Source organism: Rissa tridactyla, chromosome 2 (genome assembly GCF_028500815.1).
Source record: "Rissa tridactyla isolate bRisTri1 chromosome 2, bRisTri1.patW.cur.20221130, whole genome shotgun sequence".
Taxonomy (NCBI): domain Eukaryota; kingdom Metazoa; phylum Chordata; class Aves; order Charadriiformes; family Laridae; genus Rissa; species Rissa tridactyla.
The window spans coordinates 102,470,167-102,485,827 of record NC_071467.1 but is presented as its reverse complement, the minus strand read 5'-3'; the positions used below and the strand labels follow the sequence as shown (position 1 = coordinate 102,485,827).

The window sequence follows — 15,661 nt, the reverse complement described above, 5'->3', positions numbered from 1 at the left end:
AGAGAGGAATATTCAAAAGCGGCGTAAAACTGCTGCGACTGGGCAATGTTGTGGGTCCGTGTAGACTCATGACGGCTGCTGTAAAAGACCTGGATCTGGGTATTTTCAGACGGGCAGCTTATGATCCAGAGGAATGCTGTATTAACAGACAGCCAGAATGTAGAGCTGCGACAGAAAGATGGACAGCTTTTGGCAGGATATTTTTGTACTCGGGTATCTGAATGTATCTCCTGAAATTGCAGTTTAGTCAACGAGGCAAACCTGGGTGACGTGTGGGAAATTGGCCCCCCTGCTTAACATCAGCCTCACGGTTTCACCCTGGTTTTCCTTTTCGGATTCTGAGCTAAAATTCTGGAGGCTTTGGGACAAACTGTGTTCTCAGGTGTCCGTCAGAACTGGATATGCCCCAGCACAACCAGGAATGGCAGTTTTGTAGTTTTAGTAAATTTGCGGTGCTTGGAGTTGTAGTCACAATTAGGGAACCCAGTTTAATTACTTGAAGAAGTGGAGATGATGGAAATAGCCTACTTACTTTGGTGTGGTACCTAGAGCACGAGGGATTTGGGGACCACTTACTACTGTGTGCAGTTGATAACTTCTTGCTTGAGGGTCACTGAGCGTGTGAATTTGCCTGTTTTACCCAGGCCAGTTCTCCTTGACTTTGTAGCTTTTAGGTACGTCACGAGTCCTTCACCTGAAAAGCTGCTCCGGATGCTCTGGTGGGACCAAAGCTTCATCCATTTTGGTGTCCCCTGCTGTCTCTCTGCATCGGGGTGCTCATGGGTGCTTGCCCTGGAAGTCCTGCTCTGTGTGCTCTGCAGAGCACCCGTGGGCCATTTACAATATTATCTAACGATTATTGCTGGATTTAGCAACTACTTCAAAAAGGGTGTGGTTGCTGCAACAATTAGTGGTGTCCCTGGTCATGCAGTGATTCACCTCAACACAGTTGGCTCCGGGCAGGGAGCGAGAGCGGGCATAGATGGAGCTGGGAGCGTGCAAGGAGCAGAGAGCAGGGCTGGTCCGAGGGGGTGTGCGTGTCCTGCGGAGGGGCAGAGGTCGGCTTGCTTTAATTGCAATTATTTTCTCTGGTTTAGCTATAGAAAAGCAATGTGTGTGCTGAACTTTTCGTTTCGGTTTGATGAAGTTGATTCTTCACCTGGCTAAAGGAAGACATGTCTTTTAAAGTGAAATCAATCGTGTGTCTACACGAAAGAGTTGGAGTTCCCTTTAATGGCAGATGTTTGGCAGCAGAGGCATGGCTTTCTCATGGAGGCCAGCTCCATGTGAGCGTGTGCACAGAGCGCAGGAGCTGGGAGAAGGAGAGGAAGCTGAGAAAGGCAATGAGAAGACAGATGTATGCGCTGAGTATTTGATGAGCCATCCACAGGGCTCACAGTTAATCTAACGCGGTAAGGTGAAGCAAATGCAAACATTTCCTCTGGATACGGTGGGCCACAGAGGTGCTCACAGCAGACCTGGTGGGTGTTTTCCCAAATTGGAGAGAAACCCCCTTAGGCTAGCCAGAGCGGATGCCCGAGGGCTGTACTGGGTTGCCCACTGATGGCACCGGGGGTTGTCCAGGGTGGGATCAAGTTGCCCAGGAAGGGCACTAGGTTGCCCAGAGTGTGCACTGAGTTGCACAGCGAGGGCCAATAGGTTGTCCAGGGCAGGCAGTAGGATGCGTGAGGTCACTGAGCACCCTGTGCCCCTGGCAACGCTGCCCTGGTTCTGTGTCACGGACGGCACTGGGGATGCTGCCGTGTCTGGCAGTGCTGCCACCGAACCCGAGAGCACCACAGTGAGTAGCAGCCCCCCTGGGCACCCGCAAGCCTCTGGAGGCTCAGGGTGAGTATGTACTTTGGCTGGGAGGGGAGGGCTGAAAAAGCAAGCATTTCTCCTAATGCTCCCCAGTACCTCTTCTGTTGCCCAGACGTACCCAAAGTAGGTGGTCGGGGCTCCCATCGTGTGTCTGTGTTCAGGGGTGGCAGAAAGTGTCACCCTGGGATGGCTTATCCCCAGGGGGATGCAGGGGCTTTTACTTCAGCTGGAAATGCAGGGAAAGGTGACTGTGGTCCATTCCCAAGGGGTTTTCCTCTCTTTCCTAAACAAAAGGGAACTGGCACTCACAGTGGTCTTTGTTGGACCTGAGCACAGACATTTCTCCCTCAGTTCTGCCAAACTGGCTCGCAGGGTCGTGATTGTGAAAGCTTTTTAGCTTTCTTTGGAGGGTGAGAGTTTCCCGCTGCCTGTCCCACAGCCTCTTCGGCCAGGCTGGATCCTGGGGCGAGACTCGGTGCCCGCGGCTCTGCTGCTGCTCTCAAGTCAGGCCCCGGGGCAGCCCATGCCAGCATGGCCAAAACTGGGCAAGGCTTGTAACTGGAGTCCTCAAAGTTCCGTGATTTCCCAGCTGCAGGCTGTGCACTTGTGCCCTCTGACTCATCCTGATTTTCCTGGGATTTGCCCTAACTAAAGGACCCGTTATTCTCCTGCATTCGCTGTTCATTTATTTAGTAGCTGCATTTGGAGACAGTGTTCTTCTGAATGCATCAAACCGTTATGGGCAGCTTTATTCCCTGCAAACATGCCATTTTTAAAGGAATGGAGTGGCTTTCGTGCTGTTACGAATAGGATTGAGCGCAAGTTTTATGTCCTACCCCACTCCCATCCAGGGATCTTATGTCCTAATCTTTCACTGGGGCTCTGAGCCAGGCTGGGGGCAGTGGGGATGGGATGGTGTTAGGGGAAGGGCACGTCCAGCTGGCTACGGCAGCCACAGGGACTTATTCCTGCCCGTGGGTGACACTTGCAACCTTACAAGAGCTTCCCACCGAGCATAACTTAACCCTCCTGAGTGTTTGTCCTCACATTCGGTGTGTTAGGTGCAGTTGGTGGCCCTCTGCATCGTGTTTCTGATAACAACTGACTGATAACCTCAATCTGAAAAGAGCAATAGCACCCACAGTTCTTGGTATCAAAATCTTCACGTGTGGCCATTCCTCCTAGGGCTACTGCAAGGCTGGTGTTTACAAAGCCCTCTGAAAGGACTTGGTGGGATATCTCCTTTCCAAGCGCAGTGATTTTACATCAGGTGAGCCATGGACATTTTTCTTCTTTTGCAAGACAGAGATGGCTGTTCTTTTGAGGCTGAAATAGATTCCGGGGGAGGGGACGGGGTGTGTGTGTGTGTGTGTGTGTGTGTGTGTGTGTGTGTTCAAATTTGGATATAGTCCTGCAAAGCCCTGCTCACCTGCAGACTGCTCACTTGAGCATTTAATGCAAGTGAATATGGAGGGGATGAGGATGGAGTCCCTCACCCACAAATCGCGCTGGGCTGGTAGCAGCTGTGTGTCCAAAGGGGCGCAGCTCTCGGGGCTGGTAATGGCACTTTGAAAGAGAAAATGACATGTGGAGTACTAGAAGATCAGCAGATACCAAACCCAGCCAAAAGAAGCAGATGAACAGCAGAGAATCAGCAGCTACAGTTTCACGGGACTGACAGACTGAAGGAAAATGAGGGCACAATATCTGTCACTCTCTTGAGCAGCCATGATTTGGTTTTTTCCCCATTTCAAGACCTGATGCGAGATATGAGCAACAAAGTCAGATCTTTCTCTAGATACAAATGCTTGGGATGCTGTCAGAAGGGATTTGCTTTCAAGACTTTTAGGCCTGTGCAGGCAATGTGTAGGTGCTGTGTGCATCGCTGTTTGTGTTCCAAGTTGCACGTGTTGCTGTAAGAAGGAAGGCAAGTGCAGGAGCTTACTGAGTGCGGTTGTCTTCTCTCTGCTCCTCTGTGCAGGACACGTACCTGAAGAGCAGTGTTCAAGAATGCAGCCTGTTCGATCTCCCTTAACGGCAACGTACGCCCATCCACGATCAACACCTAGCAAGTTTCTGCCTGCCATCAGTGCCATGGCTTCAAGCTATAAGGCCCGTTTTCCTTACTACCCGCTGCCTCAGAGCTCCGGCCTCCCCTGGATGCCCAGCACCTACTACAAACCAGCTGCCATCAACCCAACTTTGGCTCCCTTTTCCAAAAGTTCTCAGGGGATGACCGCCAGCAAGAAGCTTCCTGTCATTGCCAACAGAACAACCTTCATCACCCGGTACACCCCTGAGGACTGGCACAGGTCCAACCTGACCAACTACACAGAGTCAGAAACTTGCCAGCACAACGCGGAGCGTCTGAGAGTTGATACCTCCCGCATGATTCAGGATAAATATCAGCAGACAGAGAAAACACAAGGAGAAAGCACCAAAAGCCTGGGAGTTCGTGCCAATGATATTGGATTTTGGAAATCGGAGCTCTGCCGTGAGCTGGGTGAGATGATCGGGGAGACCAACGCCCTCACGGACATGAAGAAAAGGCTGGAGAGAGCCTTGGCCGAGACGGAGGCCCCTCTCCAGGTAAGCACCCTGTGCAGTGGCCTGCAAGCTGTAGCCCACTGCTGAAACATCTGCAGCCACTCAGACGTCCAGTTAAGTTTCACTGCAGCTCCGTAACATCTAGAAAGCTTTTAGGAAGAGACCATTAGTTAGTGATCAACAAATCCCTTGCCATCTGCTGCATCTCCTATCAGCACATTCTGAGCCCACCAGAACCAAATATTTTTATAAGCGGCACATCCAAAATCCTGGTTTGGGAGACACAAGCTCAGGTCTTGCTACAAGGCTCTGGCGAGGTCAGCATCAAGGCTGACACAGGGCCCTGCATTCAGCTGTGGTTGCACCAGGGACACGTGTGGTCCCTCACGTTGCTTTAACGCTGATGTTGCAGCTCGGCTGCTCATTGTCAGCTAAACCAGCTGCCCGGGGCACTTTTTTCTTCCATTTTCTTCCCATCTTGAGATGGGGCCCGTCCCTCTAGAGAACCCTGCCCCTGCAGCCAACAGTCATGGCATGTCCCCAACAGGTCGCTCAGGAGTGCTTGCTTCAGCGGGAGAAGAGGATGGGCATCGACCTCGTCCATGATGACGTGGAGAAACAGCTCTTCACAGTAAGCTTGGCATCTCAGATCATGTGTGAAAGCTATTTTTACGTAAACTGCCCCGAGGAGGCTTTGCAGCCTTGTTCCCTACCTGGCTCCTTACTGCTGGCGAGGTGCTCAACCCTTCCAACCCCCAAAACCTGCTGGGCCAGGGAACGGTGTTCCCCCACGCAGCAGCTCTCTTAGTTGGTCTAATAAAAGAGATGACATCATTACATGTTTTGCCTTTGCCCAGGAAGTGGATGTCATCAGATCATGCCAGGAGAGGATGCAGCAGTACCTGGATAAGGCAAAAGCCCAGCTCGCGTAAGGAGAAGCTCCTTATCTCATGCCGTAGGGCTGATGGGCCTTTGCAGTTGGGATGTGAACCCCCAGCAGACCCCGACCTCTACCCACATCCCGCAGCTGTAAAACCCACGCAGGCTCCATGGGAAGCGGGCGGTGATGCTCATGGGAGGACAGAGCTGCCCGGGCGGGAGCTGCGGGGAAGTGGAACGGGGAGGAAGCCGTTCCACCCGTACATCCCCACCGATGGCTGTTGTTTGCATGTTGAAGGTCCAACAGGGTGGCCCAGCACGAGCTGGAGAGAGACCTGGCCAACAAGCAGGCGGCCCACCGCATCGATGACAAGTGCCACCACCTGAGGAACACCTCCCACGGCATCAGCTACTACCGAGGGGTGGAGCGGGTCGATGCCACGTGAGTGCACACTGGGTGGCACGCGAGCAGCAAGCTGTCCCGGGGATGTGCGGTGCCTTTCCCTGGCAGGGAGCTGCTGGTCCCCAGCCCACTGTAAAGGCAGGTCCGTCCTGCCTGGAGACACCGGCTTCAGAGGGGCCATTTCTCTCTGCTCTATTATTATTATTATTATTATCATCATTATTATTCTCATTCTTATTCTATTGTTGCTGTTCTTTTCCTTTCTGTTATTGTTCTTCTATTTAACTGTCTTTTATCTCCACACACAAGTTTTCCCTTCCCTTCCCTTTCCCCTCCTATTCTCCTTCTTCTCCTTGGGTTTCTGGAGGAAAGGGGGAGAACTGCACGAGTGGCTGCATGGTCCTAGCTGCCGGCTGGGGCTAAAACACGACCTATGGTCAAAATAAAAGCACAGATTAAAGCTACATTTGACCCACGCTGCTCCCTGGCAGGGTCCTTGCCTGCCCACGTCCAGCTTCAGCAGCACGGGCTTACCAGGGGCCTCTCCTTCCTCCCAGGATCTCGGTGCCGGAGTCCTGGGCCAAGTTCACAGACGGCAACATCCTCCGCTCCCAGAGCGAACGGGCGGCCTCTGCCAAGCTGCGGGACAACACCAGGAACCTGCTGGAGGTGACGGCCAACGAGATGCGGTGCCAGTTCAACAGGGTGAACGTCGCCTTCACCAGCCGCATCGCCGAGACAGCCGACGCCAAGAGCAAGATTCAGACCCACCTGGCCAAGGTAGCCTGAACCCCTCCCTTTGGGTGTGACACTGTCACTTCCCAGGGACACCTCCGAAGCAGGACCCTCCACGCAGACCTGGCCCAAGGAGAAGAACGGTGGCCACAGGAAGCTGGTTATAGTGTCATTTTCTGTTAGAAACTCCAAGTCCTGGGGACTTTCTTCTTGGAGCAGGAGGAGCTGGCACTGTGATTTCATCTCAAGGGATCCTGTCTTTTGCTAGCGCATCCTAGCTGACAGCCTGGCAGCACAGGGATTTCCAGCAGAAAAGGCCACCGCTGGTTGCATCTCCTGGGAGTTACTTCAGAAGCGCTGGCTGCCCTGCAGAGAGTCTTTGCTGGGCCTCTGCTGGGCTGCCTGCCGGGGGGTTCGCAGGCTTGCTTCTCCCCCAAGGACGTGCTTTCACTCTCAGTGCTCTGTGGTTGCTGCACGGGTATCCGTGTGCTTGCTCTGCCAAGCAGAGGAAGTGGAGAGCAGTGACGGGCACCTGGCTCGGAGCAGTGGGTCTCATGGAAAGCCTCCTGAAAAGTGCTCCACACCGTATTGATTCACTGAACGGAGACTGGGCTGGCAGTGTTGCGGGCTGGTGCCACGTCCTTCAGTGAAAAATGAAAATTTTTCATGCCTGAAAAACCTTCCCTCTCTGAGTTGCTATTGATGGATGATCAGTTTCTGCAAGCAGTAGCTTTGGGAAGCTGGTAACTCACTGTGTCCATCACTGCTCCAACACCTCCTCTGACGTGACAGCACCAGCAAAGACAGGCTTGTTTTTTCTGCAGACGGACAGGAGAAAAAGGAAATTATGTTGTCACTTGAGAAGGTATTTTTTCATTCATGCATGTGTTTCTTTTTTGCGGCAGACGCTGCGGGAAATCTTCCAAATGGAGATGAACATGGAAGCCATCCAAAAAGCCATGAGGGACCAAGGACCTCCGTTCAAAGTGGCTCAGACCCGGCTGGAAGAGCGCACACGGAGACCAAACATGGAGCTGTGCCGGGACACTGCCCAGCTCCGGTAATGCAGGAGCACGGGGCCGGTAGGGTCCTTGAGGAGTCCCGGGTAGTAGCACTCAGGAACATCACTGGATGACAAAACTAGTCATGGGATGTTTTTCCTAAATAGTCCTTCCAGAAGGGCTCTGCTCTAATCAAAAGGAATGAGCAGGTTTCCCAGCCTTTGGGTGCTGGCAGAGCTCTGCACCCACAAAGGAGGCTGTACACCACGGCTGGGAGCAGCCTGATGCCACCCCGTGAGGGGCTGGGTTTTTCCCACTTGGGTAAACCTCATCTTCTCTCCTGCCTGCTTCCCAGCAGTTGGATGTGCTCAGTTTTTTAGGATAAGCCTTTACTCTCCAAGAGGCTTGCGCTGAGAGCACTTAGGTCCTTCCTTTTGGGGAACCTCCAGGAAGGGTGCACCCTCTGGAGAAGGAGTAAGGGCTGTCCTCACCTCCCCTGGGGACAAACCCTTTCAAGGACATTGTGAGCTCTGTGGGATTGCACCCCGAGGGGCTGTGGAGGAGCAGGCTGCCCTGAGTGCCCAGCAGCATCCCCTGTGAGGCACCCCAAACTTCACACCTCCTCCAGGGAGCCTGCTGGGCAAGACTCCAGATGGAGCCTTTTAGAAGCAAGTGAAACCCAGCCCCAGAGCCTGTTTAGCATCTCGCACACCGTTGTTTTCTCCATCCTCCACTTGTTTCCCATTCAATTTTTGCCTCTCCCAGCTGTCCTGTTTCGCTCTGTGTGCATCCGTGGGTGTGGGCAGGACCCCTGCACAGGGAAATCCAGGAGGGGGACCCAACAAACCTGCAAAACCAAAGGGGAACAGGACACCACAGCTGCTCATCCCTCTTCTCGGTGGCACGAGCTGCTCTGGGAGACGTGCCTGCGCGTTGCCAAAGCCTTCGCGCAGACTTAGCCATGCCTCCCCGCTGAGGTCTGGAGGAGCTCTGCCCTCAGCTTTCCCATGCATCTGCCAGAAACAGGGGGTCCGAGTTAGTCTGAGCACGCTGAAGGGGGAAATCCTGTGCCCAAGGCGCCCTTCAGCAGGGCCAGGCTCGAAACCATCCATGTGACGGGACCGTTAACGAGGGTTCCTTGCTGTTTTCCAGCCTTGTCAATGAGGTCCACGAAATCGACGAGACGGTCCAGAGCCTTCAGCAGCAGCTGAGAGACACCGAGGACACCCTGCAAATGTTGGCTCATGCCAAGTCGGTCTTGCAGCATGACCTGGCCGTCAAAGCCAACTCGCTCTTCATCGACCAGGAGAAGTGCATGGGGATGCGCAAGACCTTTCCCAGCACTGCGTGGCTGCTGGATTCTGTTTAGGCTGGGCTCAGCCAACCTCATGTTCTCTGTTGCGGGAGGGATCCCCAGTGTTGATAAGATGCTTTGAAAATCCATGATTAGATTTTCACTTCCTGATGAAAGCCCCAAGTAGAAATTAAACGCTCATTTGGTGTGTTAAATTTTGTGGTTAAATGGCAGTACTCCAGGTGGGGTCTCACGAGAGCAGAGTAGAGGGGGAGAATCACCTCTCTCGACCTGCTGGCCACACTTCTTTTGATGCAGCCCAGGATGGGATTGGCCTTCTGGGCTGCAAGTGCACATCGTTGGCTCATGTTCAGCTTTTCATCAACCAGCACCCCCAAGTCCTTTTCCGCAGGGCTGCTCTATCACATCAACCCCCAGCCTGTATTGATAAGGAGGATTGTCCCGACCCAAGTGCAGGACCTTGCACTCGGCCTTCTTGAGTTTCATGAGGTTCGCTCAGGCCCACCTCTCTGGCTTGTCCAGGTCCCTCTGGATGACAACCCGTCCCTCTGGCATGTCGACCACACCATTCAGCTTGGTGTCACCTGCAAACTTGCTGAGGGTGCACTTGATCCCACTGTCTAAATCATTGATGAAGATATTAAACAGCACTGGTCCCAGTACGGATCCCTGAGGGACACCGCTTGTCACTCCTCTCCATCTGGACATCGAGCCATTGACCACCACCCTCTGGATGCGACCACCCAGCCAGTTCCTTACCCACTGAACAGTCCGCCCATCAAATGCGTATCTCTCCAACTTAGAGAGAAGGGTGTTGTGGGGAACCGTGTCAAAGGCCTTGCAGGGGTCCAAATAGGTGATATCCGTAGCTCTTCCCTTGTCCACTGATGCAGACTCTGCATTTTATTCAGGCCCCGGTGCTTGGTGGATCCCCACACATCAAGCACAGCCCATGCCAGTTTCCTCCATGTATTTAGACACCAAAGTCACAAGGCAGTACACTCCCAGTTACAAGGGCTGCTCAGGAATTTACACACCAGTCTCATATCTTCAATCACTGCTCCTGCCTGGAGGAAGGGTCTTCACCTGGGCAAGGGGCTTCTTGGCCTGCAGCTGTGTTTTTTAGTATTATCATGAAGACGGTTCAGTCAAGGACGGCTGGACTTGGGTATTCACTGCCAAATTGGCATTGTTGGGAGAAACATCTTGATTAGCTGTTCAGTTAAGGTCTTAGTGTCCCAGGTAGACCAAATAATTAGGCTACAGATGTTCCTTCAAACAATTCCCTTTGATCCTCTCCTTAGCAACTACCTGCAATCATCCTTAACTATTGTGTCGCGGATGAAAATACTTGACATGGTTATGATTTAGCAAAAGTTATTAATGATGTAAGGTAGATTGAGAGGTTGAATTTTAGCAGCATTTAACCATTAACTGACTTAGGGATTCACAAAGTGAGCAAACAAAATAATTGAATAATATCTAAGCACACACACGTACAGGTCTGCCGTCGGGAATTTCTTAATAGCACGCAATGCCAGTGAGCCAAAAGGTGCCGCTTTTAGGTCCTGCACACGCATGGGTGGACAGAAGAGCATCCCCATCCATACAGCTAATGTGTATCTCACTGCATACAGGTGGAGAGGTGGGTGAGAGAGAGAGAGACTAGCCTATAGCTAAAATTTCCCTTTCTCAGATTTAGGGTAAATACTCACGATGCCTCGGCGTTCCTCAACGGGCGACAGTTGAGGCTTGAGAAGGGTCTTCTCCTGCCCCGGCCTCGAGGTGTCAGCCTGAGAGGTACCTCAACTCAGGGCGGTTACTGGCCACAGCCCGCTGCGATCCAGAAGAGCTCAAAGGGTCTTTACTAGAATCGCTACCTACAGGATCCAAGACAATTGACTTTTGTCAGGTACTTTTCCACTCCGGCCCGACTCGGACGATGGTTACGCACCCCCAGAGCTTGGTAGGTCTTGAGGGTCCTGGTACTCCCCGCGCTGTGGCCACAATCCATACGGTGTCAGGAGCGATCCATTGAGGTTATCATCTTCAAACAGTAGGAGCCGTGGGGACTGGGCACACTACTGTGCTCTGCTCTGTGGCTCTCTACCTTCTCTTTCATGTTACACCGTTGTGTCACGTTCTGCGGCCCAGGCTGGGAGGGAGATCACGCCAAGTACCGAGTGGCCTGAAGGATGGCAGGGGTGGGGAGCTGCACCACCACACTATGGAGCCAGTACATAAAACTTGATTAACTACAGAGCCATGGTTAACTTTAAATTCGATGACAGATAGCAATACTTCCCTGCTCCGCTTTCCCGGCTGCCAGCCTTGATGAGCATCCTCACCCTCAGCGCATCGGCGGCCACTCTTGGGTCCCTGGAGGAGGCTGAAAGAGGGGCCAGACCGGGGACTGCTGAAGCCAAAAGTCTAAAACTGAATTGCTTGGGCAAAAAGGTAGCTGAAAGCTGGTTTAGCTCTGTATCCTCTGTAGGTGCGACAGAGCAGCTCGCAGCGGGTTGGCTCCTTTGATATGGGAGTGTTGCGTGAAAGGGGCAAAGGAGTTTTGGCAGAAAATAGACCCCCTTGTGTTCTAACACTCCTCACCGAGGTGGGAGGCTAGGTGCGGCCAGGTTTAAGTTCTGAGTGATGCCCAATTCGCCACTAGCAGTCCAGTCGCGTTTAATATGTATTAAACTGTTATGATTTGGAAACACTAATAGTGGACTGCACCTTCAGCCTAGTCGTGCTCATGAACTAGCACGGCCACTCTCGAGTCTTTGGTCGCGTTCAGTGAGAAACCGGAACGACTAGCTGCTTAAACAGTGCAGTTTATTTAAACAACACATCTATAGGTTCTTAGGATTGCCGGTGAGAAACACACTGTCTGCAAAGCACGTGCAAAGAAAGGTGTTGTTCAATATACAAAACGCGCGACAAAGTTATAAACAGTACAGCCTGGCTACAACTGTAGGAGAGAGATTCTCTAGAGAGATTTCTAAGTTTCCCGAGGAAGCACTCGGTATAGTCCAAGTCTTACCAAAGGCGTCCCTGCGGGGTGGAAGGAAGGCTCAGCCCGTCGACTGATCCCGGAAGTCGGTGATGGAGTCCTCCTCGCCTTGTTCACGATGGTGACTTCCCTGATATCCCCCCTCTCTCGGGCTATTTTTATACTATTTTTCATGTTCAAAGTGGAGTTTGAGTGACCTGAGTCATGAATACTTTTATTATGATTGGTGTACTCAAGGAGGAGTGGTCGCACCTTGGAGGCGGGTAGCCTCTGGGATGGAGGTGTGTTTTGGTACGTTATAATGAGCAAAGTTCCCACAAAGGACAGCATTTCATCAACATTTGATGAAATGTTGGCTCAGGGTAGCGAGTAGGCAAAGTGCCGAGCAAAGCTGGGGGAAAAGGTAAAGGCAGCAGGAAAGGGTAGAAAAGCTCTCCCCTTTTATGGGGTCCCCATCGTTCGGAGAAGTCCTTGTGGCCACTTGCGCTACGGCGGGGGCTGCAGCCCTTCAATCGGATGGGGCTGGGGAGTCGAGGGAAGCTCCTGGCGCCGTGGTGCCGAGAGAAAGGAGAGCTGCCCATAGCAGAGCTGCCCAGAGCTGGGTGGAGAAGAGCGCTGGAGATTCTCCGAAGTAGGGAGATGTTTCCTCGCGGTGGGAAGTAAGCCAGGAATTAGGCTACACCTCGCGGGTTTGGCAATGCCACCCTGTGTGCGTGAGGAGCTCGGGAGGGCGTTCGTCCCTGCTGCTCTCTCCTGCCCCGTTCATGCTCTGGAACATTGTTCTTACAGCTTCAACGGCCCTCAGGCTTTTATGACCTGGGAGATCCCTACTGTCGCCTGCTGCGCACGGAGTACAACAGCCTGCACGACCCGTATCTGCAGGAGTATCACAAGCGCAAAGACAACTTGCAGAGGCTGCAGAGACAGGGCCTGGTCACCAGTGAGGGCAGAGTAGGTTTGGACGTCATCGGGCTGATAGAAGCGGTTCCCTGGGAGCAGGGATCCCCCTCCTGCAGAGGAGCAGCTCTCCTCGGCTGGGCTGGGGCTCTTTCGGGGAAGGCAGTCTGCTGGCTTGACTGTTCTGGGGGGTTTCTCCCCTCCTCTCTCCATAGGTGGTCTGCACTCTGAAGGAGTTCAACGAGTACAGGCAGTACCTGACCACGCTCAAGCTGCGCGCCCAGCAAGTGTCCAGGCCAGAAGAGGTAGGCAAAGCCGAGCGTTGGTGGGCACCGGTCAGCGGCACGGTGCCGAGGGCTGGGGCTTCACTTGCTGCGTGCTGGGGAGGCGGTCGGTGCAGCAGAGGCAAGGGCTGTGCTGGGGGGGCCGGGCGGTGTGGCGGGGAAAGGACTACCGGGCTCGGAGCTGAGCCGGCGCGAGGTGCTGGGGTGGGCATGGGCAGCCACGCAGAGTCCCGAGGGAAGCCTTTCTCTTCTGCCCTCGTGGCACGGCTGAAGCAGAGCCCTGGCCTGCGCCCGCGTGAAGCCTCAGCACGCAGGGGTGCGAGCGCTTGTCCAGGCAACAGCGAGCCACAACCTGGTGTCTCCTTCTCAGGAAAGGCTTCGGCAACACCTGACCAAGTTGAAGGATGCCCCCAAACCGCCGGGGGCCATCAACACTTCTCGCCTGGCCCAGCCGCTGCTGCAGGCTCGAAGCCCAGCTTGCCCACCTCCACCCAGGAGCTCCAGGATCTCCCTGATGTCAGGGCGATGCAGCAGAGCGGGATCAGATCTGGAGGAAGGCCACACCTTCCCCCAGCATGAGCAGGGACAGGAAGGTGCCAAGCTGCCCAGGAGGGTCAGTAGCGACGCTGACTCTGACACGTCCTTAGACAGCCCTTTGAGTGTAAGGACCAGGTCACGTCGCACAGTCGACTCTGTATTGCAGCGGATCTGTCAACGTGGGCCTGCACTGTCCCCCGAACCGAGTTCCGGGAGGGGTGTCACAAAACCAGACACACCACGAGATCCGAAGCAGTGCTGTCCCGCTAAGGACGCCCTCTCCTCCATGGGCCCGCAGTGGTCCCGCCAGCCCGTCCCTCCAGCGGGTCCCAAGCCCCCTGCCCAGACAGGAGCCCGGCGCAGATCACTGCGTGTAAAGCCTGTCGGAGGCGAGCCCCAGCCGCCCGCGTCAGAAAGGAGGGCGTTCGTGGGAAGGCTTGTGGACGATGTCCTGGGGAGGTGTGCGGCAAGAGAGGTGTAGAGCCCCTGGGCAGCAGAGACAGACCTTACCCGCTTGTGTTGCAATAAACAGTTTACTCCCCCGTCTGCGTCTGTCTGGGCATCTTCCCTGCAACGCTTTCCCTCTTCTTCCTCCCTCCTACAGCCTGGGTCAGGCGAAGACCCAGCTTTTGTCTCGTTTTGGAAGCTTTGCGGCCGGGCTATCGGAGGGGCTGGTCCAGCCCTGTTGAGCCTGGGTTCTGGCAGTCTTTGTGTTGAGATCTTGTCTCCAGGGCTCTTTCTCCTCAGACCAAGCAGCCCTGCACGAAACCCTTCTTCTGGCTGCTCCGGGGACGGACGGTGGCGTCTCCCCCTGGGGACCGCTCTGCCACATGTCCTTTGGGTCTCCTCGCTCCGCAGCGGGGAGGCAGCTCTATTGTGGAGGCCCAGAATGGTGCAGGTGAGCAGGGTCGAGCAGCCGGTGCCAGGGCTCACCCAAAGGGAGCCGCAAGCCGGGAATGGGAAAAACCAGGGCGGGAGGAGATGTCCCTAAATCAGGGTTCTTCACCCGCTGCGCAAAAACCAATCAATGCACTCAGTCAGGAGAGTTGTCTTGATTTCAGTTCTGCAGAATCGGGTGCCGGGCGTTTAACAGCAGCCAGCACACCACACGCCGTGGACAGTCCCAGGTTTATAGTGACAGGATAGAGCCGAGGGGTGAGCTACAGCTCCCTTACCGTCCCTCATCATCCCTATGCATTCAAGCCCGTGTTTGGAACGTTTTGGGAGCTGCCCCCGGGCGCTCGGGAGCGGCAGCCCCGCCCGCTCCTTCATTAGCCGCGGCCACAGCCGCTCCTCAGCGGCAGCCGGAGGCGGGCGGGGAGCGCTGCCGGCCACGGGGGTGCGGGCAGCGGCAGCGGCGGGGCTGGAGCCCGGTCCCCATGCCGATGCCGATCCCGATGCCCATCCCGATCCCGGTGGGAGGCGGCGGGGCAGGGCCGTGCTGCTGCTGGCCCTGGGGGAGGCTGCCCGGGCGGGGGTCGGGCTGCGGGGTGCCCGGGGGGGGCTGTGGGGTGCCGGGCTGGGGAGGGGCCGCTCCCCGGGGTGCGGAGGCGGGGGGCGATGCGGGTCCCCTCTCGCTGTGGCTGGGTCGGGGCCGTGCGTGTGCGGCCGGTGGGTGCCGGCTGCCGGTGCCGAGCTGGCCGCGTCCCCCCGGCTGTCCCTGCCCCGGGCCCCGGGCCGGGGGTGCCGGTGCTGGCTGCGGGGTGCCCCGGCTGCCCTCGCACGGGCTCCCTGCCCCGGCGGAGCGGCGCTTTCGGGCTCTCTGCAAAGGCCAGCGGGGCTGGGCAGGGGCGAGGGGCGGCGGGAGGTTGGTGCGTGTCCTGCGTGGAAGGGGCAGCTCGCCGTGCCCGGGTGGCACCGGCACGGTGGTGGCCCCGGGGTGCCCAGGTGAGCCCGGGGGGGAGGTGGGCTCTGTCCCCCGAGGTCTGGGCGCTCACGCCGACCCCGTCGGTGGCTGGCAGGGCACCTGGCCGGGCTGCTGGCATCGGGCACCGCCCGCTTTTACCAAAATGCCGGCATTTTCCGAGGCGTCTGGGACTGCGTCCTCCAGCGGGGGGAAACCGTGGCCGCGTACGAGAAGGCGGATGGCGGGGAGCTGCAGGGCTTGCACCGAGTCCGTGGGTGAGTGCGGCCCCAGGCCGGGACCCCCTGCCTGTGCCACCCCGCGGCCACGGTCCCTGGAGGAGGGCGGGTTGGGGGTTATCTGTGGGGCACGGCCAGCGTGGCTTTTTG

General features: G+C 55.6%; 1 protein-coding gene across 1 annotated transcript; it reads left to right on the top strand.

Annotated features, from left to right (window-relative positions):
* Positions 1 to 3,831: 3,831 nt before the first annotated feature.
* Positions 3,832 to 8,755, top strand: LOC128905457 (tektin-3-like). The gene is made up of 7 exons (XM_054191591.1): positions 3,832 to 4,410; positions 4,916 to 4,999; positions 5,226 to 5,296; positions 5,546 to 5,689; positions 6,208 to 6,430; positions 7,291 to 7,445; positions 8,539 to 8,755. The coding sequence occupies exons 1-7, from the start codon at positions 3,832 to 3,834 to the stop codon at positions 8,753 to 8,755; spliced, it is 1,473 nt and encodes a 490-aa protein (XP_054047566.1).
* The last annotated feature ends 6,906 nt before the right edge of the window (positions 8,756 to 15,661 follow it).